At 42.3% G+C, this 25,721-nt stretch overlaps 1 protein-coding gene across 4 annotated transcripts in view; it reads right to left on the reverse strand.

Annotated features, from left to right (window-relative positions):
* The window catches only part of LOC125462192 (janus kinase and microtubule-interacting protein 1-like), a 334,030-nt gene that overhangs the window by 11,303 nt on the left and 297,006 nt on the right, over window positions 1–25,721 (reverse strand). For all 4 annotated transcript variants that reach the window (XM_059638150.1, XM_059638124.1, XM_059638093.1 and 1 more), the window contains one exon: window positions 15,642–15,845. In XM_059638150.1, the coding sequence (XP_059494133.1) occupies window positions 15,642–15,845 (204 nt within the window). The remainder of the gene's footprint in view (window positions 1–15,641; window positions 15,846–25,721) is intronic.

The following is a 25,721-nucleotide window of genomic DNA, read 5'->3' on the forward strand; positions in this document are numbered from 1 at the left end:
ACGTCCCCATTAGTAATAAGCAACCAAGTGCAAAAACACCAATAAGCTACTTGGCAGGTAACGTACGCACACTTTCTAGTTCAGGAAATACAACACAGTGCTTCATGAACATCTTATGTATCTTGGTTTTTTTAAATGTTAATTTAGGCATGCTTTCATTTTTGAAGATATTATATCCAAGTTTTCTATCTTGTTTTTCTGTCAAACTCTGCTTGTCAGTCAGCAACTAGCATCATCAGGGAGCTGAGGAGCATTGCTGGAGGCCCAGGCTGCACAACCATTAAGAGCTGGACCTGTGATAACAGATGTAGTCTTTTGGGAGGCCTGCCACAGAGTGGGGGTTACACATAGAGGGGTCAGGAGGGTCAAAGACAAGGGCAGAGCGGTGGCTTTCAGCAGCCCCCCACCCCGCTAGATCTGTGCCACCAAATGCCTCCATTTTGGCAGGCAGATTGGCCTGGTGAATGAATGTGAGCTCATTGTTTATCACATCAATTGCAGTAAAACCTTTAACAAAGCAAACAGAATGAGCTTCATTGCGAAATCTGTTGAGTAAAGTTGAGAGATAGTTCTCTGATGCACTGATATGGAGTTTGGTTTTGGTTAATGAAGGAAAAGTTAACCGTCTATGCCCTGGAACCAATACAGCAAGGACTATCCAGAAGGCTAATCCGTGGTGTGGAGGTGTCAGTGTTAGACTGGGCTGGTCAAGGTCAAAAATCACATCTCACCAGGTTATAGTCCAGCAGGTTCACCTGAAGACACAAGCTCGCGGAGTCTCACTCCTTCTGACAGCTCAAGAAGGAGCGAGACTCCAAAAGCTTGTGTCTTCAAATAAATCTGTTGGACCATAACCTGGTCTCACGTGATTTTTGACGTAATTCCTGATTTCAGAGGATTTAATTATGAAGAAATATAGTAGAGTAAAGGAGGATTATGAAAGAAATAGAAGGAAAGACATCGCATTTATCTATCATTGCCTCAGGTTATTCTAGCACAAATCACAACCAACAAATTTACTTCTGAAGTGCCATGTCAGTTGTTTTTGCAAAGAAATAAAGCAGCAGAGTCCCACGAAGAGTGATGAGATTCTGGAAGTGGTAAAAGAAGATCAGCAGAATGTGACATTTGTTTAATTAGATATTTTCATGTCAGCTCATTTTCAATTGGTGCTGACAAAGTTGAATAGAACAAGATTATAGTTCTCATGCAAACTAGAAATCTGCTGTATAACTTCCACTGGTTGCTGCACATTAATTAGTATACAGAATCATCTGTGTTGGCTATGGTGAGCAGTACAATTGTTCACCTTTTGAGGTCAAAAGTTAAATTCTAATTTGGCTTCAGACTTTAGCTATATTCTTATATTAAGCTTGATCCTTGATTGTCCAACTGTCTTGTTTTGCATATGTCTACCAGTCCCTCCCTTAGCTATTCACACACTCCTTGTTTCTTACAGGCTTTCATGTTTCTACAACTCAAAAGGAAAGAGATCAAAAGAATTGGTCTTTCCCAACCTCAAAGGGATTTTTCCTGTTCATTGATTCCCCCAGGTCTATCTCTTATGTTTCCTTTCTTCAGGCTGTTATCCAAAGCTCACTACAATTCCCTGTTGCCAATCTCTTTCATTCCTTCAAGGAGTATCTCTGATTCTGGCCTGTATGTCAGCCTGTCTCTGATTTCCTTCCTGTACTAAATTAGAGCAGTGCCACATGCATAGCTTTACAGAAATCCATTAAGTTTACAATCAGCTTGATTCAACGTATCTCATTGCTGACGAAAATGTGCTGTGTAATGGGTGATTGCATGAGCTTTGAAGTTGCAGCCTGCTTAGCTTGATCCCATGAAAACGGTGGCCTCAAAGATGACCGCAAATTGCTTTTCAAAATTTATTGGAAGTAAGTAATGATTTGCATTGAAATAACACATTCATGACTGTGAAAACATCCCAAGGCACTTTTCAGGAGCATTAGCAAAAGAAAATTGACACTGAGCCATATAAGGCAATATCAAGGCAGATGGCTAAAATGTTGGTCAAAGAGGTAGGTTTCATACTGGGTTCATTTGAAAATGAGGCAAAGAAACAGATCATTCAGCCAACCAGCCAATGTTATGATGTTTTTGAGCTTCCTTATCTTCCTTCCTATCTGACTCTATCAGCAGAATCCCACCTTTCCACGTCTCTTGTAGGTTTAATCGCATCAATGGCATTGGCTTCAATTTCTCCACGTGGTTGCAAGTCCACATTTCCATAACTTTCCGAGTAAAGAAGTTGTTTCTCGAATTCCGTATTTGAGTTCTCGGTCTGTGGAATAAGGGCTTTTAGGGATTAGTGATTGTAGTGAGCACGAAAAGCCAATAGTTTCACTTGTTTACTTGTAGCAAATTGCTGTCCTTCATGTTAGATTAGCGATCTGTTCATTTAGAGTCAGCGGAAAGATAAAGAAGGATAATGAGTTAGAAGTGATTAAAGAAAACAAACGAGCACAAGAGAGTAACTCTGTCATTTAGTAGCACAGGTTGGGAAGGTGTATGTTTTGGTCTGTGATTCCCTTAACCATGAGGTTCCACATTAGTCCTCAGGACGCAATGTTTGTGTCAGAATGGTTGCATTTCCAACAGGAAAAGAAGAATGCACTTTGAATATCGCATTAGTTTCACACAGTTTTAAACTGACCATTTATAGAGCACAGACGTTAATCAGTTCTCAAAAGGCAATTTTTTTCAATATAAATTCCCTGAATATACAACACCCACTACCATACTATCTACAAATTACAAGGGCAACAGATGCATGGGAATATTACTGTCTCCAAGATCCCACTGCATCAAATACCATGGAAATATATTGCCTTTACTGGTCCCAGGTTATATTCCTGGAACAGGCCAGCTGTGAAAGGAGCTTCACAGCAATGGGTTGCAGTGTTTCAAATGGAAAGCTCACCACCATATTTTTACAGAATCAAACAGAAAGGAACAGACTCGGTCCAATTCGTCCATGCTGACCAAGTTTTTCAAACTAAACACGTCCCACTTGCATGTGTTTGGTATTCCTCTAAATCTTTCTTTTTCATGTATCTATCAAAATGTATTTTAAATGTTGTAGCTGTACCTACTTCTACAACTTGCTCTGGCAGTTCATGCCACTCATGAACCACCCTCTGTGTGAAAAGGTTGCCCCTCAGCTCCCTTTTAAATCTTACTCCACTCACCTTAAAAAATACACTGCCTAGTTTTAAACTCCCCCACCGTAGGGAAAGGACCTTTGCTTTTCACCTTATCTATGGCCCTCAAGATTTCATAAATCTTTGTGAGGTCACCCCTCAACCTCCTACGCTCCAGTGAAAAAAGTCCCAGCCTATCCAGCCTCTCCTTATGACTTAAGCCCTCCATTCCTGACAACATGCTGGGCAAATCTTTTTTGAACCCTTTCCAATTTAATGCATTATAAGAAGAGAGGGTGCAGAGGAGATTTACCAGGATGTTTCCTGGGCTAGTGAGTTTTAGTATGAAAACAGATTGGGCAGACTGTGGTTGTTTTCTTCAGAACAGATGATACTAAGGAGGACATGACTGAGATGTATAAAATTATCAAGGACATAGATAGGGTAGACAGGAAAAAATGTTTTCCCTTGGTGGAAGGATCAATGACCAGATGGCACAGATTTAAAGTAAGGGGTGGGAGGTTTGGAGGAGATGTGTGGAAATATTTTCCCTAAGAGGATGGCAGGAATCTGGAACTTACTGCCTGTAAGAATGGTAGAGCTAGAAACCCTGATAACATTTAAGAAGTATTTGGATGTATATTTGTGATGTCAAGGCATACAAGGTTATGGGCCAACTGCTGGAAAATGGGACTAGAATAGTTAGATGGCTGTTTTCGACTGCTGCAGACTTGATGGGTCGAAGAACCTTTTTTCTGTGCTATAGAACTCTATGACTCTATGATTGTGTGAACAGAGCATAGGCTCAAGAACTCAAATAACAGTACTACAGCTCCATCTTTAATCTCTGTCCAAGTTCGATAAAAGTTTCATTCTCCAGCAGTGAAGGGCCTCAACATGATCATTACAAACTAAAATCACCAAAAATTTGATACTTTTAAACAATAGATGAAAACTTTGATTATTATCTTTTCTATGAGAATATTATCCTGTTACGTGCGCTGAACCACATGTCCACTACAAACCCAACTATTCCCTTAATTACCTGGACAATCCTCACAGCCTGCTTCCAATAAAGACTTCATTCCATTCTCCCAACAGGGAGACCAGAACTGCACACCATACTCCAAGAGTGGCCTTACTAGCATGAAAGTATGAAGTTTATGCACTTTGGTTGGAAAAAGAGGCATAGACTATTTTCTAACTGGGGAAAGGCTTTGGCAATCTGAAACACAAAGAGACTTGAGAATCCTGGTTCAGTATTCTCTTAAAGTTAACATGCAGGTTCAGTTGGCAGTTAGGAAGTCAAACATTCATTTCAAGAGAGCTAGAATTCTAAAGCAGTGATGTACTGTTGAGGCTGTATAAGGTTCTGGTCAGGCCGCATTTGGAAATATTGTGAATAGTTTTGGCCCCTATATTTAAGGAAAGATATGCTGGCACTGGAAGGGGTCCAGAGGACCTTCACAAGAATGATCTTGGGCATGAAGCGCTTGTCCTATGAGGAGCGGTTGAGGACTCTGGGTCTGTACTTGATGGAGTTGAGAAGGATGATGCAGGATCTCGTTGAAACTTACAGAATACCGAGAAGCCTGGATAGAATGGAGATGGAGAAACTAGGACCTGAGGGTACAGAGAGAAGGGACAGCCATTTATAACTGAGAAGAGGAGAAATTTCTTCAGCCACAGGGTGTTTACTCTGTGGAGCTCAATGCCACAGAAGACTGTGGAGACCAAGTCATTGTCTTTAAGACAGATTGATAGGTTCTTGATTAGTAATGGGGTCAAAGGTTATGGGGAAAAGGCAGGGGAATGGGGTTCAGAAACCTGATTGAATGGTGAAGCAGACACAAAGGGCCAAATCCTGCTCCTAATTCTTATGGTCTTATGGTAGATTATTAGTGAATCTGTGGGTGAGCAATAAATCCAGGCATGCTGATTTCTTGTCTTGTTTTCAGCTGCATATGTGGTAAAACTACCTCAGCAGGGCTTTGGAAAGATTTGCCTCACATTGTCCAAAGTCTGAATCATTCCAATGTGTGAGGCCGTCATTGTCTGGAGGAACAACAGCTGCTCCTGAGCTGTCTGCACGCAAAACACAATCGTCCACCAATCGGACAAATGACAAATTGGCTGAGTAACAGGGTGACTCATTTTCAAATAATTTGTTTGCACAGAGAGAAAAAGACATGAAAGGCGAAGCTGTGAAGAAGCCCTCACAGGTGCACTACTGATAAGCACTTTCAGATCGAGTGTTATCACCGTTGTTAAAGTAAATGACAGGAACAGGGGGCTTCTTTGTATTAAATACTCAGCATGTAATAAGACTCACCAGCCACTGGCATTATTAGCACTCTTCTGTTAACAGTGTTAATATTAAATGTTGGAATGATTTTGCCAGAACTGGTAGATATTAGAGATGAGCAGCTTTGAAGACAATAAACGCCAGAGAATGAAACAAAATGGAGAGGTGTAGATTTTGTACCATCTTTGATTTGCTCAGTCAATCCCTGCTGTCTCCAGCTCATCATTGATTTTTTTCCCTTTTCCCCTGCCTTTCCCTGTACCTCTAAGTCATGCTCATTTCTAACACTGTCCAGGTCAAATTAAAGGCCACAGCCCACATCGTGAAGCCTGGGCAGAATTGAGAGACCAGTCATCTCAAAAAGTAATACAGTGGAATCTTTCGCCCACAATCAGGCGCGACCTTATTTTATATCTCATCAGAAAGGCATCAACTCCATCAGTGGCACCACTCGTTCAGAACTGCATTGGTGCCAGCCTTGAGTTTTGTGTTTAAGTCCTAGAGCAGGACTTGAATCTGGAACCTATTAACTAAGGAGATGAGAGTTCCACTAATTCAACCACAGCTGACATGCAGTCACTAAGTTGGACAGCTCAGCAACAAAATGAAAATCACCATGTCAACGGCATACAATATTGTCCCCTTTCAGTCACTGAACTAGAGCTTAAATGGCCCACACTCTTAAACAATACAATCTGAGCAATACAAAATAAACTTGTGATAAGGTATTTTGCTGTGATGCAACTGGTGGGACAGCGCATTGGCCAATGCTCAAGTAAGTTTTGGAGGAGATGGGGCATGGGAAGATCCACCCCTTTGTCCAGGAATATCGACCCATGGGGACAATCAGAGTGAAGTTATCTCTGTAAACAGTACGCAGGGAAATGGTGAGGATCTGCTGGTCCAGTCTCAGGCCTGTTCTCTCCCATACTTGCTGCTGACAAGTTGAGTCAGAATGAGAGAGAAGAAATCTCTCTGAGTGAAGTAGTAACAGGCAGGTGGGAGTTGCAAGGTGTCTGCCCTTAGCCAAGGCTGGGATTGGAGGCTGGCTTTGGCTGAAGGTGCAACTAAGACCATAAGACCATAGGAGTGGAAGTAAGGCCATTCAGCCCATCAAGTCCACTCCACCATTTAAATTATGGCTGATGGGCATTTCAACTCCACTTCCCTGCACTCTTCCCGTAGCCCTTGATTCCTTCTGAGATCAAGAATCTGTCGATCTCTGCCTTGAAGGCATCCAACGTCCCGGCCTCCACTGCACTCCGTGGCAATGAATTCCACAAGCCCACCACTCTCTGGCTGAAGAAATGTCGTCTCATTTCAGTTTTAAATTTACCCCCTCTAATTTTAAGGCTGTGCCCACGGGCCCTAGTCTCCCCGCCTAACGGAAACAACTTCCTAGCGTCCACCCCTTCTAAACCATGCATTATCTTCTAAGTTTCTATTAGATCTCCCCTCAACCTTCTAAACTCTAATGAGTACAATCCCAGGATCCTTATCCATTCATCATACGTTAAACCTACCATTCCAGGGATCATCCATGTGAATCTCTGCTGGACACGCTCCAGGGCTAGTATGTCTTTTCTGAGGTGTGGGGCCCAAAATTGGACAAAGTAAGGAACCAACATTGGCCAAGGCCAGGTCTGGGAGCCTGTTGCTGGATCTGGGAGTTCCAGTGGCTGAGCCTAGGGTGTAGGCATCTGCCAAAGGTGAAGAGGTTGTGGCAGAAAGGGACAAGTCAGCTGAAAAGTAGGATAAAGAAGGAATGTGCAAGATGAGTGCCAGTGGAGGAAAAGGCTGAAAGAAGGTTATTCGGTTGCAATGAAAAAAAGCAGGAAGCTGTAATGGAGGTACGGCAGTGACAAGGGTGTACTTAGTTAAGAGGCACTCAAGAAAACTCGAAATAACTGAGGTCATGAATTCCTTGAAAATGAATGTGGAATCCCTAGTTTAAGGCTGCGTAAGTTCAGAGGCTACTGATCTTGGAAAACAAGTAAGATCTGTGATAGCATAAAATGCGTAGTAATTACCTAGTAAAATTGTTCGAACTTTGCGCATATGCGAATGAAAAACAGTGACTGTAACTTCCGGTCTGCTGAAAGTATGTTTAGTGTGATTGGTTTTTGCAGAATTGTGCGAGTTGTTTTGAATAAAACCTTTGTTGCTCACATTTGCCCATCATTTTGTATGAATTTAAATACTATGGCATCTAGGAAATTAAGTATGTGTGTGTGTGTGTGTGTGTGTGTGTATGTGTGTATGTGTGTGCGCGCATGTGTGTGTGTATATGCGTGTGTGTGTGTATGTCTGTCTGTTATGTCTTTAGGTTTGATGGAAAGTTGACTATTCATCTAATTCTGTTTCTGTGAATCCAAGTAACACAAGCAAATATAGAAGGTATTATGACTACGGCATTGTCTAATGAAGGTTTTAATCAGAATGAAAAAGCAGCCCACAAAAATCCATAAAGTCAAGTAGTAACCCTTGTTATAATTTCTCCCCAGGAAAAATTACCAAATTTGTGATGTTTCCAGATACAATACCTAAACTGTTAGGCTCACAGTGAGGACAGATGAACAGCTCCGCTTTTAATTCATCCGCTGCTTTGGTTTGCAATAACAGGGTTAATTTGAAAAACCAATGTTGATCACTTCCTCCCAGACCAAATGAATTTATGCTTTAAATGGGGTCAATTTAACCAGGCTTTTGGAGTGAGTTATTAGCTACTAACTGATAAAAGAAATAATAACAAAACGCACAGATTAGGAACATGAGGCGAGCAGAATAAAAGATAGAAGTGAGAAAGAATATTCATATGATTGATGATGTGATAATGGGAACTGCAGATGCTGGAGAATCCAAGATAACAAAGTGTGGAGCTGGATGAACACAGCGGGCCAAGCAGCATCTCAGGGGCACAAAAGCTGACGTTTCGGGCCTAGACCCTTCATCAGAGAGCTCTAGGCCCGAAACGTCAGCTTTTGTGCTCCTGAGATGCTGCTTGGCCTGCTGTGTTCATCCAGCTCCACACTTTGTTATCTAAGAGTATTGGTAACTAGTTTCTGCGATGTTCATTCACAGCAGATAGCAGAATGCTGTAGCCTTTACAATAGACATGACCATTACTGTTGTTAGTATTTGAACAGTTGATTTTAAGATTCTTGGCTTTGCAATTTAATTAAAATAATGTTGCCCTGGGTTCTTGTGACACTCAGATGGAGAGTTTGTAGTTTTCCTTTTCTTTATCTGTATGGCAGAGGTGTTCAGTGGCTGTTCTCAAATCTGTGACCTTTACAGTATACCAATCCACATACAAGGATGTCAGGCCATAACACACACAGATCAGGGTTGAAGCCCCCACCTTTTGAATATCCCGGAAGCATAAAACACAAATTTGTCTATATGAGATGACTCTCTGCTGAGAGGTTGGATAATCAGCTACTCACTAACTCTCCCATTTTAGTCCTTCTATTTGAAGTTTCCTAATTCTCTACAGGTATGACATTCCAGAATTCTTCTTCTGACAGCCACTGAATTTGTTTCCAAAGTAATCTTTGGCTATATTTTTGTGCTTTTCTGAAAAACACATGTTGCAATGAAATGTCCATCGTATCCATAGGCGAACTGGCGCTATTATCTGTGCTCATGACACAGCCAAGGATGAAAACGTAGCCCTTGAGAAAATCTCAAGAGGTGTAATTTGTAAAGAGAAAAGAAATATTTTGACCTTGGGCACTGAAGATCCATTCATTTAACCAGTTATGTGAGGAGATGGAAATGATTTTTGGCAGTACGTTCAGGTCTTTTTGGCATGATTTCAGATATTGACCACGGCTATCTGTTTCCACAACCTGTGTAAAGTTTGTCTGGTGTGGAGCTAAGTGGGGCGGTGGTGGGGGTGGGGGTTAAGTGTTTAATAGCTCAGCAGGGATTGCTTATATATATGTCCCTTTTCTCTTGTTTCATAGAACAATAAGCACAGAACAGGCCCTTCGGCCTTCGATTTCACCAATGCCTCCATAAAATGCACAGTCAGAAAATCTTATAGCTCATTCACTCCAAAGCTGTGCGATTTATTGAGTGGTACCATGTCAAAATCACTCGTACTTTCAACACATTAGTTTTAAATTAATGCAACTCCCCTTTCAGAGTTGTAAGGTGGCTCTAAGAATTGTTGGTTAACTCTAATTCATATCAGCCTTTCTTTGCTCAATCATGTGTCCACTTAACGTGGGTGACCCCTTACTTTTCAATTGTCTTAGTCTCTCCCATATGGCTAAACATTCTTTCAGTAACTAACTTATTAAGTCCCCTGTGAATCTGGTATGTTTCAGTAAGATTACCTCTCATTCTTCTAAATTCTAAAGGATACAGGCCCAACTTGTCCAACATTTTCTCTTAAGATATTATTAATCCCAGGTGTCAGCTGAGTGAACCTTCTTTGAACTTCACATCCTTCCATAAAATAAGGAGATCCGTACTGTACACAATACTCCAAATGGGCCTCACTAACTCTCTATACAGCTGTAGCAAAATAGTCCTACTTTTATATCCCATTCACCTTCAATAAATGACCACATTCTGTTTATATTACTGCTGTACCTTTCATGATCCATGTACCCAAATACCCAGATCCCTCTGTCGCTCAGAGTTTTTGCAATCTCTCTCCATTTAAACAATATGTTGTCTTACTATTCTACCTGCCAAAATGGATAAGTCCATGTTTTTCTGCATTATACTCAAATTTCTGCCCACTCACCTAACCTTTCTTTATTTCTTTGCAGAATTCTTTTCTTCACTTCACAACTTACTTTCCTGCCTAACCGTGTTTCCTTAGGTTTACCAATAGTACTTCCAATCCCTTCATCCAAGTAATTGATACAATTGGGAATAGTTGAGGTCCCAGCAACAATTCCTACTGCACTCCATTCATTGTATCTCACCAACCCACTTAAATGTCTGAAATAACTGCACATCCTGTCACCAAGTCATTCTTTATTTACATGTACACAGTACACAGGCTCTGAGCAGCAAGGTGAAAGCCGGTCACTATACTGACAAGACCTACTGAATCTTCCGTTTATATCTGTCAGCCAGGGCTCCCTGATTGGCCCCAGGTTAACAACCTTAAACGAGGATCTCAGAATCAATGAGATTGACCTGGCCCTGCTTTCAATCACTGCAGTATCACTTATACCAATATCCTATCCATGTTAATACATTGCTTTCTACACCATATTTTGTGTCATAACCTCTGTGGCACTTTGTCAAATGCATTCTGGAAATCTACCTTTATTACATCCACAAATTTCCCTTTGTTCGTGCTGTTCGTTACTTCCTCAATTAACTCCAATAAATTATCCAAACATGATTTCTCCTTTACAAAACCATTTTGGCACTGCCTGGTTATTTGAAGTTTTCTAAGTGATAGAAGCTTTAACTTCTTTTGTAACAGCTTCTAGCATTTTGCCTATGACAGTTTGTTAAACTAACTGCTCGGTAGTTTTCTGCTTTCTGTCTCTTTCATTTTTTGAACAGAAGAATCAGATTTACAATTTTCCAGCCTGATTGAGCTTTTGCAGAATTTTGGAAATTTTGGAATGATTCAAACCATTGCACCTACCACCTTAGCAGCCACTTCTTTTTAAACTGCAGGTTGATATCCATCAGGACCTAAAGTCTTCCGCACCTACACAGGCTCCAAACCCCACCTCTTCCTCCGGTACATTGATGACTGTATCGGCGCCGCCTCTTGCTCCCCAGAGGAGCTCGAACAGTTCATCCACTTCACCAACACCTTCCACCCCAACCTTCAGTTCACCTGGGCCATCTCCAGCACATCCTTCACCTTCCTGGACCTCTCAGTCTCCATCTCAGGCAACCAGCTTGTAACTGATGTCCATTTCAAGCCCACCGACTCACACAGCTACCTAGAATACACCTCCTCCCACCCAGCCTCCTGCAAAAATTCCATCCCCTATTCCCAATTCCTCCGCCTCCGCCGCATCTGCTCCCACGATAAGACATTCCACTCCCGCACATCCCAGATGTCCAAGTTCTTTAAAGACCGCAACTTTCCCCCCACAGTGATCAAGAACGCCCTTGACTGCGTCTCCCGTATTTCCCGCAACACATCCCTCACACCCCGCCACAACCGCCCAAAGAGGATCCCCCTCGTTCTCACACAACACCCTACCAACCTCCGGATACAACGTATCATCCTCTGACACCTTCGCCATTTACAATCTGACCCCACCACCCAAGACATTTTTCCATCCCCAACCCTGTCTGCTTTCCGGAGAGACCACTCTCTCCGTGACTCCCTTGTTCGCTCCACACTGCCCTCCAACCCCACCACACCCGGCACCTTCCCCTGCAACTGCAGGAAATGCTACACTTGTCCCCACACCTCCTCCCTCACCCCTATCCCAGGTCCCAAGATGACATTCCACATTAAGCAGAGGTTCACCTGCACATCTGCCAATGTGGTATACTGCATCCACTGTACCCGGTGTGGCTTCCTCTACATTGGGGAAACCAAGCGGAGGCTTGGAGACCGCTTTGCAGAACACCTCCACTCAGTTCGCAACAAACAACTGCACCTCCCAGTCGCAAACCATTTCCACTCCCCCTCCCATTCTCTAGATGACATGTCCATCATGGCCCTCCTGCACTGCCACAATGATGCCACCCGAAGGTTGCAGGAACAGCAACTCATATTCCGCCTGGGAACCCTGCAGCCTAATGGTATCAATGTGGACTTCACCAGTTTCAAAATCTCCCCTTCCCCTACTGCATCCCTAAACCAGCCCAGTTCGTCCCCTCCCCCCACTGCACCACACAACCAGCCCAGCTCTTCCCCCCCACCCACTGCATCCCAAAACCAGTCCAACCTGTCTCTGCCTCCCTAACCGGTTCTTCCTCTCACCCATCCCTTCCTCCCACCCCAAGCCGCACCCCCATCTACCTACTAACCTCATCCCACCTCCTTGACCTGTCCGTCTTTCCTGGACTGACCTATCCCCTCCCTACCTCCCCACCTATACTCTCTCCACCTATCTTCTTTACTCTCCATCTTCGGTCCGCCTCCCCCTCTCTCCCTATTTATTCCAGTTCCCTCTCCCCATCCCCCTCTCTGATGAAGGGTCTAGGCCCGAAACGTCAGCTTTTGTGTTCCTGAGATGCTGCTTGGCCTGCTGTGTTCATCCAGCCTCACATTTTATTATCTAGGACCTAAAGTCTTGTCAGCTTCTCGGGTCTGGGTTAAATCACATTGCAGTCCCTCTGCTTATGTTTGGGCGTTGTCCAATTGCATGGCCATTATCGCTGACACACAGGCCCAAACAGACAACCTCTGACCTTCACAAGCCTGTTGATTTATCAACCAGTATCAGTAGCCTTGATACTTCATACTACATTGTAGAATACACTGCGAAACATTCTCACCAATACAACATGAAGAATGTCAGAAGCTAAAGTGGAAATGAAAAGGGGCTAGTTCTAGCTTCTCGACATTTTATGGATTCAAACTCCACCCTGGTTAGCACAAGGATGATACCAATTTCAAGTTGTGTGGTGGATACCTGTCTAGGTTTAGTAGGATCAGCCACTCCTGAAAGTGGAAAGAATGTTTTAACTTCAGATTGACTCTCAGTACACTCTATTGACCTGTAGTATAGAACACTATGTGGTTGTAACATTAGCATTCTGTAAAACTAAACAGATACTGTCTCCCTCACTTGTGGATTGCTACAATTTCTCCAACGTTAAAAGTAAACGTTATCAGATGAAGTGAAATAGTGTTTAAATTGAAAGCTATCTTATTTCATCATAAAGAGTAATGCACATATCTATTGCTATGATCAAAATCACTTTGTTCAGTTCGTATAATCTATGTTCACCTACTGATAACAAAGAACAGCCAATAATAAGCTCCCGGTGAATGGGTTATTTTACTTTCCGTACATATGCTGTATATCCTGTCCAAGAGTCCAGATCATAGGCCCTTACTCCCTGTCTCTCACAGCCTTTTGCTGTTTGCCTGTAAGTTTTCTTTTTTCAAAAACCCTGCAAACCTTGCTTGGTTCTAGTGCTATCTTCATAAGCACTGGACCTACGTGTCAGCTGTGCCTTTTGCACGTGAGAAACATTACTCAAAATCTTCCATTAGAAAGTAACGGAACAAGTTGTTCCTGGTTTAAATAAAAGGGAGAAAAAGAGTTTCTTAGGCTCTTTAAACAGAGAAAGTTCTAATAAGAGATAACAAGGTGTAGAGCTGGATGAACACAGCACGCCAGGCAGCATCAGAGGACCAGGAAGGCTGATGTTTTGGGCCTAGACCCTTCTTCAGAAAAGAAGAAGGTTCTAGGCCCAAAACGTCAGCCTTCCTGCCCCTCAGATGCTGCCTGGCCTGCTGTGTTCATCCAGCTCCACACCTTGTTATATCAGATTCTCCAGCATCTGCAGTTCCTGCTATCTCTGAAAAAAGTTCTTACTTGGATAAACTGCAGAATTGGGCGGAAAGGTGGCAAATAGAGTCTAATACGGATAAATGTGAGGTGATTCACTTTGGGAGGAATAATAGGAAGGCAGAATACTGGGAAGATTCTTGGTAGTGTGAATGTGCAGAGGGATCTTGGTGTCCATCTACGTAGATCCCTGAAAGTTGCCACCCAGGTTGATAGTGCTGTTAAGAAGGCTTACGGTATGTTAGGTTTTATTGGTAGAGGGATTGAGTTCCAGAGCCGTGATTTCATGCTGCAACTGTACAAAATGCTAGTGCGGCCTCAGTTGGAATATTGCATGCAGTTCTGGACGTCCCATTACAGGAAGGATGGGGTAGCATTGGAAAAGGTGCAGAGGAGACTTACCAGGATGTTGCCTGGTCTGGAGCGCAGGCCCTATGAAGAAAGGCTAAGGGACTTGGGTCTGTTCTCATTGGAGAGAAGGAGGCGAAGAGGGGATTTAATAGAGACATACGAGATGATCAGAGGATTAGATAGGGTGGACAGTGAGAGTCTTTTTCCGAGGATGATGACTTCAGCTTGTATGAGGGGGCATAGCTACAAATTGAGGGGTGATAGATTTAAGACAGATGTCAGAGGCAGGTTCTTTACTCAGAGAGTGGTAAGGGCATGGAACGCCCTGCCTGCCAATGTAGTTAACTCAGCCACATTAGGGGCATTTAAACATTCCTTGGATAAGCATATGGATGATGATGGGATAGTGTAGGGGGAGGGGCTTAGATTAGTTCACAGGTCGGCACAACATCGAGGGCCAAAGGGCCTGTTCTGCGCTGTATTGTTCTATGTTCTATGTTCTAAGTTTCTGTAACAACACCAATTTGCATTTATACAGAACTTTTAATGTCATAAAGCATTCCAAGAACTTCACAGGAGCATGGAAGAAAATTTCACCTTGACACCATATGGTAACAGTTGAACAAAAGCTTGGTCAAAGAAGAAAGTCTTAAGGAGCATCTTAAAGGAGGAAAGAAAGGTAGATAAATAAAAGCGTAGGGAGGGAAATTAAGCGCTGAGGGCTAGGCAGCTGAGTGAAAATCAAGTAGACTTGAATCTGTATCTCCCATTCAGTGGTAAAATCGAACTGCTTTTTGCTCTGCAGAGATTTATGGATTTAGCGACCGAATGGGTCAGGTTTCTGGAAAAGTCTGTTCATTATGATTGAAAGACTCACTCCATCACCTGCTCTTCTCTCCTGTCAGCCCATCTAGAGTTATACTGCCCCTTAAAATTAAACAGACTCGTCAAGGCTCTTTAAAACAGATATAGTACTGAAATGTGTACACGTGACAATCAAACAACCATCAAGTGTGCTACCCGGATTTTCACAAAGCAATAAATTAAGTTACCGCTTGTCCTTATAAAGGTCTAGTCTAATGCTGAATTCTTTTAGGAAATGTATTTTTTCCAAGACTGCAGGTAGCCTCTTTGCAATAATAAAGCCTTAGAATGATGAGATATGTACAGCTGATAGAAAATGCATTTAATGCCACTTACTAGTTCTGATAAACACAGCAAAATAAGTTGATTGTCAAAGTAGGTAATGATTCCAACTGTATCTATTGCTTCCAAAACACCCAACTCAAAGAGAAAACGTGGCATTTCGAGCACAATTGGAGACCACTCGTGTCCAATGGGTGCAGTTGGTACCTGATGAGCATGTTGCAATAGTTCCAAGCGTTCCTGTAAGATCTGACCATCATACTCCCGGCTCTGCCTCAGGACCTGGCGTCGCCACTTCTCAACTGCCAACTTCAACTCTTCTTTTTGAACTTCTGTCAGAGATTCACTCACTCTGTTTCCAGGGCACTGCTGCAGTGTGTTGTACAGGGTAGCCTCCAGCTCCTGGATTTGCTGTGAGGGAGAAGAGACAGATTACAGACAAGTTGCAAATTTATTGAAATCAAACAACACCCGCAGGGTGAGAAGCTGTTTGATGTAACTTTTACCGGTGCAATGATCAGAGTGCACCCAACATTACAGCAAATACTGAGATGGCATTGGACACCCTACGCAAAATTCTATTACCACCACTCCGAACAATGAGGTTTACTTTCTGAGGGGTCATTACACACAAATGTTCCTTGCACTGCCACCCCATTGTTTGAAAGTTTACTGCGCTCCTTTGTTGCTATTAGCAACTGGTGAGCACATCAAACAATGGTTGAACTTCACTTTGTAAGCAGCATATCCAATTTCAATAGGAGAGACCAGAGCCAAGAATGCAACATTCCACTGAGAATAAGCACCACATCTGACCTGATCAACACACTCATTTGGAACTACGATTGAGATCTACAGCCTTGATGGCTCTGAATGGTCATTGTGTTCCCACCTGCATTGCGGTAGTAACTCGAAGGGAGTGACTGTGAAAATGTTTTGGCAGCTTTAACCAGGCTAGTTGTCTGACAATCAGCCACAATTCCATGAACAACACACTACCTGCACAATTGTAGAATCATATGGTAGAGGCCTTCAGCCCATTGTGTCTGTGCCAATAAATATACTGCTACCTACACTAGAGTCTTAGATAGAGTAATTGGGTCATACAGCGCAGAAACTGACCCTTCGGCCCAACTAGTCCATGCCAACCATGTTCCCAAACTAAACTCATCCCACATGCCTGCATCTGGCCCATAGACTTCCAAACTTTTCCTAATCATGTACTTATCCAAATGTCGTTTAAATGTTGTTCCTGTATCTGCATCCATCACTTCTTCTGGCAGTTCATTCCACACATGAACCATTCTCTGTGTAAAACCATTGCCCCTCATGTCCTTAACAAAACTTATTCCTCTCACCTTGGAAATATGAACATAAAGCTCTCCCACCCTGGGGAAAAGACCCTTGTTATTCACCTTATCCTCATGATTTTCTAAACCTCTATGAAGTCACTTCCTGACCACCTATGCTCCAGAGGAAAAACATCCTGGCCTATTTTTATAACTCAAAGCCTCAATTTCCAGCAACATCCTGGTAAATTTCTTCTGAAATCTTTCTAATTTAATAATACCTTCCTATAACAGGGTGACCAGAACTGTACACAGTACAGAAGATGCCTCACTAACGTCCTGTACAACCACATGATGCCCAACTCCTTACAGTCAAAGATCTGAGCAATGAAGGCAAGCATGCTGAACACCTTCTTGCCTTCTAAAGACCCTGCTTAGCTGTGATGCAATTTTCCAGGAATTATGAACCTGAGCCTCTAGGTCACTCTGTTCTACAACACTGCCCAGAGCCCTACTTTAATTGTATAAGTCCTGTACTTTTTTTTCTTTTACCAAAATTTTCTTTTACCTTGCAATTATCTAAATTACACTCCACCCGCCACTCCTTAACCCATTGACCCAATTGATCACGATCTCTTTATAACCTTAAAAAACCTTCTTCACTGTCCACTATACCACCAATTTTGGTGTCATCTGCAAACTTACTAACCACAAGTCCTGTCTTCTTATCCAAATTGTTTATATAAATGATAAACAAAACTGGACCCAGAACCAATCTCTGTGGAACACTTCTAGTCACAGGCCTCCAGTCTGCAAAATAACCCTTCACCACTGCTCTCTGTCTCCTGCTGTCAAGCCAATTTTCTATCTAATTGGCAAGCTCACCCTGAATGCCATGTGATCTAACTTTACTAATTAGTCTACCACGTCAGCCCTTGTCAAAGATTTTACTAAAGTCCATGTAAACAACATCTAATGCTCTGAGCTCATCAAACTTTTTGGTTACTTCCTGAAAAAACTCCATCAAGTTAATGAGACTTGATTTCCATCACACATAAACATGCTGGCTATCCGTAAGTTGCCTCTCCAAATGCATGTAAATCCTATTTATCAGAATCACAGCCAACATATACTAGCCCCATGTTCAAGAGTCATGTAACTATTTAGCGTGAGTGAGTCTCATTCGTTATTGGAATTTTGCTACACATGACTAGATAGAACAGATGCTGGGCCATGATTCATTTTTCCTTTTGTTTTCTCAACTAAAGGAGGGTAGAAAGGTTTTATGCCAGTACACCTTTGGTTATAATCTTCCACATAGAACTCGCTTCTGGCTTCGTAAGATCTACGTCTTACTGTGTCAGAATATTAGGGCACCTTTTCACGTTATACTCAGCCATGTCTCATGCTGTACGAAGCAGGTATCCTAAACTGTGTGATATTTAATCAAATGTCACACTCACAGGCACACTCCATTGTGGCAGATGAAGCTGTAACACTGCAGCAGTAGTCACTGTTTTCCTCTCCATCTATTGATCAGAGTAAATGGAGCTTCACTTTATAATTAAGCATACTGCCTATGCTGTGGAAATGAGGGGTGCTGGCACTGAATAATTCCATTCTAGGTTCACAATGTTCTACATGCAGCATTAATACTGATCATTATAACATGGAGCTGGAGGAACACTGCAGGCCAGGCAGCATCAGAGGAGCAGGAAACTTGATGTTTCGGGTGAGGGCCCTACTTCAGAAATGGGAAGGGGGAAGGGAGCTGGGAAATAAATAGAGAGGAGGGGTGGGGCTGGAGAAGGTAGGTGGGATGGTGATAGGTGAGTGCAGGTAGGGATTGGTCAGTGGAAAGGGTGGAGTGGATAGGTGGGACAGAAGATGGGCAGGTTGTGTCAGGTCAAGTAGCCAGGAATTACAACACCTTCTGGTCGCCAACCATTTTAACTTCCCCTCCCACTGCTTGGGTGACATGTCCATCTTGGGCTTCCTCCAGTGTCACAATGACACCACATGCAAACTGAAGGAGCAGCACCTCACATTCCACCTCGGAAGCCTACAGCTCAATGGTCTCAATGTGACTTTACTAGCTTCAAAATCTCCCCACCCCCTGGCCTCATCCCATGACCAACACTCCCTCTCATCTTCGCCTCCTTGACCTGACACAACCTGTTCATCTTCTCTCCCACTGATCCGCTCCTCCCACTTCACTGACCAATCCCAACCACTGCCTACCTGCACTCACCTATCACCATCCCAACTACCTTCCCGAGCCCCACTCCTCCTCTCTATTTATTTCTATGCTCCCTTCCCACTCACTATTTCTGAAGAAGGGTCTAGGCCTGAAACGTCATCTTTCCTGCTCCTCTGATGCTGCCTGGCCTGCTGTGTTCCTCCAGCTCTACACTGTATTGTCTCTAACTCCAGCATTGGCAGTTCTTGCTATCTCAGTACAATATGTCCGGTTTCTGTTTAAACTGGGCTGATACGCTCTTGCCATTTCACAAGGCTCAGGATGGTGTGATTTCTAAGTGAAAGTGAAGGATAAAGATTGAACTGAAGCTGAGGGAGGACTGAAGTCCCTAAAAATGTGAGAAATTGTTGCTGAAAACAAAAAATGTTGGAAATCACAGCGGTTCAGACAGCATCCAATGGAGACAGAGTAAGCTAACATTTCGAGTTGAAATGACTCTTCATCAGATCTGACATGAAGTAACATTAAGTAACACAATGGTAGCTGGGGCCATGTGAGTTTCTTTTGTGGCCAAGACCATAGAGTTGGCTATTTGAAGGAACAGGATCAAACATCCAAACAACTACCATCACAAATTAAGTGGAAGAATATGTAAGTAGGGGAGTGACAGGAAGCAAGAAAGACATGGAAGAAATGTATGAGACAGACAGAAACGGAGAGAGAGAGACTGCTGGGGTGGGAAATATATCTAAACGAAAACAGAGTTGCTTGCAACAAGAGATATATGTCAGGTATATACGAGATAACAATCTGGAAAATGGGGGAATGGGAAGTGAAATTAAATGAGAATAAGGTGGGATAATGTAAGGGTGGCAAGAAAGATGGTGAAACATTGCAAAAGATAGGAGTGAAGGCACAGAGAGAGAGTAGGGCACTGAGATAAGAGTAAGTAGAAAAGGCTCTCTCTGATTTCCCATTCAACCCCTCTGACTTTCTGCCCCCTTATGGTGCACTATCCCATCCATTATTTTCATGATTTGTTTTCTATTTCTTTGCTTGAATTTTCCCTTAACTTGCAATATCTTTTAATTATGTTCTTATTTATACATCAGGCTTCGCCTGATTGTAATCTCATCTCTCTTCACAAGAATCAGTCACTCTCTCTCTCTCTCTCTACCTCTTGCGCGCGCGCACACACACACACACACACACACACATTTTTTGCATTCTTTCATGCCTCCTGCCATTCCTTCATTCGCATATTCTTCCACTTAATTATTAATAGTAAGGTTGGTATATGGGTCTTTTCAAATGACCACCTCCATTACCTCTGCCACAAAAGGGACTTTTCAAAACTCACCACCCTCTTGTTCATTGCACAGGATCTTCAAGATTGTGTTGCCAACACTGATCAGATACATTCCCAGAGATTTTCATCAGAAGGCTAATCAAAAGGCCTTAATGTTGAGTGGAATGAAGTATAATGACATTGTGCCCACAGTTACACAAAACCCTGGTTAGATCCCACTTCCAGCACAGTTTTGCAGATCTGGGTGCCACAGCTTGGGAAGGATATATTGGCCTTGGAAGGAGTACAACATAGGTTTTCAAGAATGATAGGTGGACTTCAAGGGTTACGTAATGAGGAGAGATTATATCCAAGGTGGAACAACTTGAGGAATTGAAAAACCTTCTCCTATTCCTATATTCCTGTGACATGTCCTCTTGACTCTCAATTTCTCTTCATCACACATTCCTATGATTGGCTGTCCAACACATACACTGTTATAAATAAAATGCCTAATGTGAAAACAATGTGAGCATCATAGTCTTAGGAGTAGACACTTTGGCCCCTTAAGCATCCAAACAAGATTGTAGTTAATATATTTCCATTCAACCTTTCACTTTTCCAATCCACATATCCCTCAGCGTGCAGAAATTTATAGTGTTGGCCAAGAATTTGCTCAAAGACTAAGCATCCACAGATCTTGATGTCATAAATGTTGAAAGCCTCTTTCCTGGTTGGAGACTTCCATCTATGGAAGAAGCAGGATAAAGGGTGGCTATTTTCAATTTTCTGATTCTATTCTAGCTTTCTAATTCTAATCCCGCGGAGGAGAATTCCAAAGCCATCTGAGTAAATAGATCTCTCCACATCTCACTTGGAAATAGCCACCCTTTATTCTGCATGCCCACACAGGTGGAATTCTCCAACCAGGAAGCAGCCTCTCAACATTTATGCTGTCAAGCCTTCTCAGCTCTTACATTTTCAAATAAGATTCCTGCTTATTCTTTCAAAGGCAAGAGTGAATAGAAGCATTCCATTCAATGTAGGCCAATTGTAGGACAACTGTCTCATCACTGGAATCAACCAAGTGACCCTGTATTAACACCTTTAAGTAACATCTTTATGAACCCTTTATTAAGGAAATAAAGAGAATGATACATTTGCTGACACCAAGGACCATGTACATTAGCAGTAAAAGTTCTCTTACTGGACTTCAAAGTGAGAAATACCAATTAATTACACAATGTAGATAAAAGAAGATAGGTCTTAAGATAAATAAAGTACTAAACAATACTGAACTTGTTTTAATTTTTAAAAATCAATTTAGTATTTTGTACATGTATAAGAGCAATCATCATTAGTGATGTGATGTCCCTAAACATAGTGTAAGAATGAACACCCTAATTTGTATCAATAAATAACTGATTTTAAAATCATCCAGAATTTGTTCATCAAAGAATATTAAAATATGACTCTATCAATGTGTTTAATCCCATCATCCACTGTGCAGTCAGCAACATGCTGGTACTATACATATTGCTGAGAAAAGAACTGAATTTTAAAAATGAAGGGGGCAAGGCGAGTTCAGGCCACATCATCTCCAGTCTTAAATAAAAACCAAAAGAACTGCAGATGCTGTAAATCAGGAACAAAAACAAAGCTGATGGAAAAGCTCAGCAGGTCTGGCAGCATCTGTGGAGGTGAAAACAGAGTTAACATTTCAGGTCCGGTGACCCTTCCTCAGAACATTTCTAGTCTAGGGAGCTCTGCACCAAATGTTGAAAATTCAAATTATTTTAATGCAAGTACCCAGTAGGGCAGTTCCTGACAGAGAGGATGTTACAGTTTGGCTGTTAACGCCTTGTTCTTAGAAACCTTACTGGGTTAAGCCCAGGATGCTGGATTTTGATTCCAAATTGAAATAAAAGGTCAATACAGTACATGTTTCAGTGCAAATGTTGTGAGGTCTGCAACTTCAGTTTCACTACATTTCAATATGAGTATATCAAAGAACATATGAAACAAATTGGGTGGTGCCAAGGAGAGAAGCTGTGACAGCACAATACAGCAACACGCATTGCAAGTTCAGGACTAAGAGAGTGCTATATTATCCTCTATATGAGCCATTAAATTAAGACTCATCCTGTTAGTTCAGGTAGGATGGACAAACTTAATCATTTATAGGCCCTGCAAAGGCTTCTCCCAGTGTCCAAGCCATTGTCTGATTAAGCACCATCTATTTCTGTTTCATTAAGCACCATCTATAAAGAAATAAATGCCTACATTTTCCTCGGGTGTGATCTAGCTGTCTAGAAATATGACTGCAGGGATTTTTGAGATAACAATCACTTCACTTCTGAGCAACATATCAAACAAGCTTTGAATAAATAGGAGTATGTAAACGTATTAGGAGCAGGAAACTCACTTGTCCCTTCAGCCTGCTTTGTCATTCAATAAAGTGATGGTTGATCTGATTTACTCCACATTACCATCTTTGCTCAGTAACTTATCTCCCCCATGCTTATCAAGCATCTATCTACCTCTTGTATTGACCATATCCTTACAATTTTCTTTATTTTTCATTGTGGCCTAAAATGGGAAAAGAATGTTTTAAAAGCAGGGACTGTGGATGGAGTTGCTGCAGGTTTAAAAACAGGTGAGTTCCATTGTTTAAAAAAGGTAGCAAAGACAAGCCATGGAACCACAGGCCAGAGAGCCTGACATCAGTGGTCGGCAAGTTACTGGAGAGGATGCGGAGGGATAGGATCAACCAACATTTGGATAAGTCAAGGTCTGATCAGGGACAGTCAGCATGGGTTTGCGCATGGGAAGTCATGTCTGACAAATCTCTTAGAATTTCTCGAAGAGGTACCAAGAAGACAGATGAGGGTAGGACAGTGGATGTTGTCTGAACAGAAATTGGTGAGGCCTTTGACAAAGTCCAGCACAGCAGGCTGGTCGTGAAGGTTAGGTCATGTGGGATCCAAGGAAACCTAGCTAATTGGATTCAAAATTGACTCAATTTTTGGAAGCAGAGGATGGTGGTTGACAGTTGTTTCTCAGGCTGGAGGCCTGTGACTAGTGGCGTGCCACAAGGATCAGTGCTGGGACCTTTGTTATTTGTTAGTTACATAAATAATCTGGATGTGAATGTACAAGGTATGATTAGTAAGTTTGCAAATGATACAAATTTGGAGGTATTGTTGACAGGAGGAAGGTTATCAAAAATTACAGAGGGACCTTGATCAGATGGGGAAGTGGGCGGAGGATTGGCAAATGCAACTCAACACAGATATGGGTGAAGTGTTGCACTTTGTAAAATCAAACCAAGGTAAGACTTATACAGTAAATGGTAAGGTCCTGAAGAGTGTTGTAGAACAGAAAGACCTAGGATTACAAGTACATGGATCATTGAAATAGCATCACAGGGAGATCGGTGGTGAAGAAGGCATTTAGCATGCTGGCCTTCATTGTTTGAGGCACTGAGTATAGGAGTTGGGACGTTATGTTACAGTTGTATTAGTCATTGGTGAGGCTGCACTTGGAGTACTGTGCACAGTTTTGGTCACCCACTTAAAGGAAAGACATAGTTAAACTGGAAAGTATGCAAAGATTTATGAGAATGTTGCCAGCACTAGTAGGTCTGAGTTATAGAGAGAGAGGATAGCCAGGGGAGGACTTTATTCCTTGGAACATAGGAGAACTAGGGGTGACCTTATTGAGGTGTATAAAATCATGAGGGCATAGGTAGGATGAATGCATATCATCTTTTTCCCAGGGATGGGGAACTGAAAACTCGAGGGCTTAGGTTTGAGGTAAGAGGGCAAAAATTTAAGAAGGACCTGAGGGGCAACTTCTTCATATAGAGAGTGGTGCATATATGGAATAGGCTGCCACTGAAAGTGATTGAGGCAGGTACAACAGCAACATTTAAAAAAAAGTTTGGATAGGTACATGGGTGAGAAGGGTTTAGAGGGGTATGGATCAAATATGGGCAATTGGAACAAGCTGAGTGGGCACCATGATCAGCATGGACCAGTTTGGGCCAAAGGACCTGTTTCCATTCTGTGTTACTCGAGGACTCTAGGTCATTGGAATTCATTGTGAGTTATGTTTACACTGTTTCTTTGCGAAGTCCGTTGGGTGAACAGATAACACACCAAACCACTAGGATCTGTATGCAGAAGATTTGTCCAGCAACTGATTGCTGATAGGTTTGTGACATTGGGACTAGTTGCCCAAGCTGGATATCATCAGTTTGGCAATAACTCTCTGATTGTCTCCTGGGCAGGTGAAATACTTCAGTGTTTGAGAAAGAGGGAGAGAAGCCTCTGGATTGGGAAGAAGTAGGTTTTGTTTCTCTACCTCTCTGCACTAAAATTAGATACAGCCTGAAGAAAGACAGGTTTCTCCTCACATCATTTGCTGACAGCTGTTAGCTTTAAACAGTACCTCAAGCACTTTACAACTCATGTACTTATCACCATTTGACCACTGTGAACAAGTAAAGGAACCGAGAAAGGAGACTGGAGAACAGAGGTCTCGGGAAGCAAAAGGCAAGTCTCATTACATCATGTGGTCTGGTACGACTGTGTGTGTGTGTGTGTGTGTGTGTGTGTGTGTGTGTGTGTGTGTGTGTGTGTGTGTGTGTGTGTGTGTGTCTGTGTTTGTGTGTGTATATAGAGTTTTTAAAAGTAAAGTTTCAACTAGTAGCATTATAAGTTGACGGCATGTAACATTTTTATTTAACTTGTGGTTAGAATTTACATAACTAAAAAAGCAATAATCTTGTGAAGCACAGGAACCTGGTCAGTGTTTTCCATTAACCGAAATGTTGAAAACAGTGAAGTCATTCTTTTTGGAAGGAAAAATAAAAGAGTATTATTTAAACTGCAAAAAACTACAGAAAGCAACAACATTAGTAAGCATCACACAGTTAGGAAGGAGAGATCCCATCCAGAGGGAGACCAAGTGAGTACAAAGCTCAGAGAATTGTTAGAATGTGGGAATGCGGTCCAGAGAGGAAGAAGTGCTTCTTGCTTGCTTTTTCTGGCTCTTAGTTTGTCAGCTGTTTTTGTAACAGGATAAATTGATGCCCAGGATCAGAGTGACACAAGAGTGACATCACAGGTAAACCATTAATTCACTGGTTGATGATAGCTATCAATTTGAATACACACTACAGGTCACTTTCAGATTGAAGGTAAATAGGGGAAACATTTACGGACCGGGACAAAATTTATAATAAATCAAGTTGAGAACTAAGTGATTAAAAGAGAGGTGTCAGGCCAGATCATGTGTTGTACCCACATGATGTGGGAGCTGCTGGACCCCATTGTGGATCATAGTGACCATATCTGTAGCTAGTGTTGGTTACTTGAGGAACCCCAACTTAGAGGTGATGAGCTGGAGTCTGAGCTTCGAACACTGCAACATAGCAGGGATGGGTGAGTTACCTGGAAGGTGTGTTTCAGGAGGCAGTCACACCCCTTAGATTAACTACCTCGAAT

Source organism: Stegostoma tigrinum, chromosome 1 (assembly GCF_030684315.1).
Source record: "Stegostoma tigrinum isolate sSteTig4 chromosome 1, sSteTig4.hap1, whole genome shotgun sequence".
NCBI classification, from domain to species: Eukaryota; Metazoa; Chordata; class Chondrichthyes; order Orectolobiformes; family Stegostomatidae; genus Stegostoma; species Stegostoma tigrinum.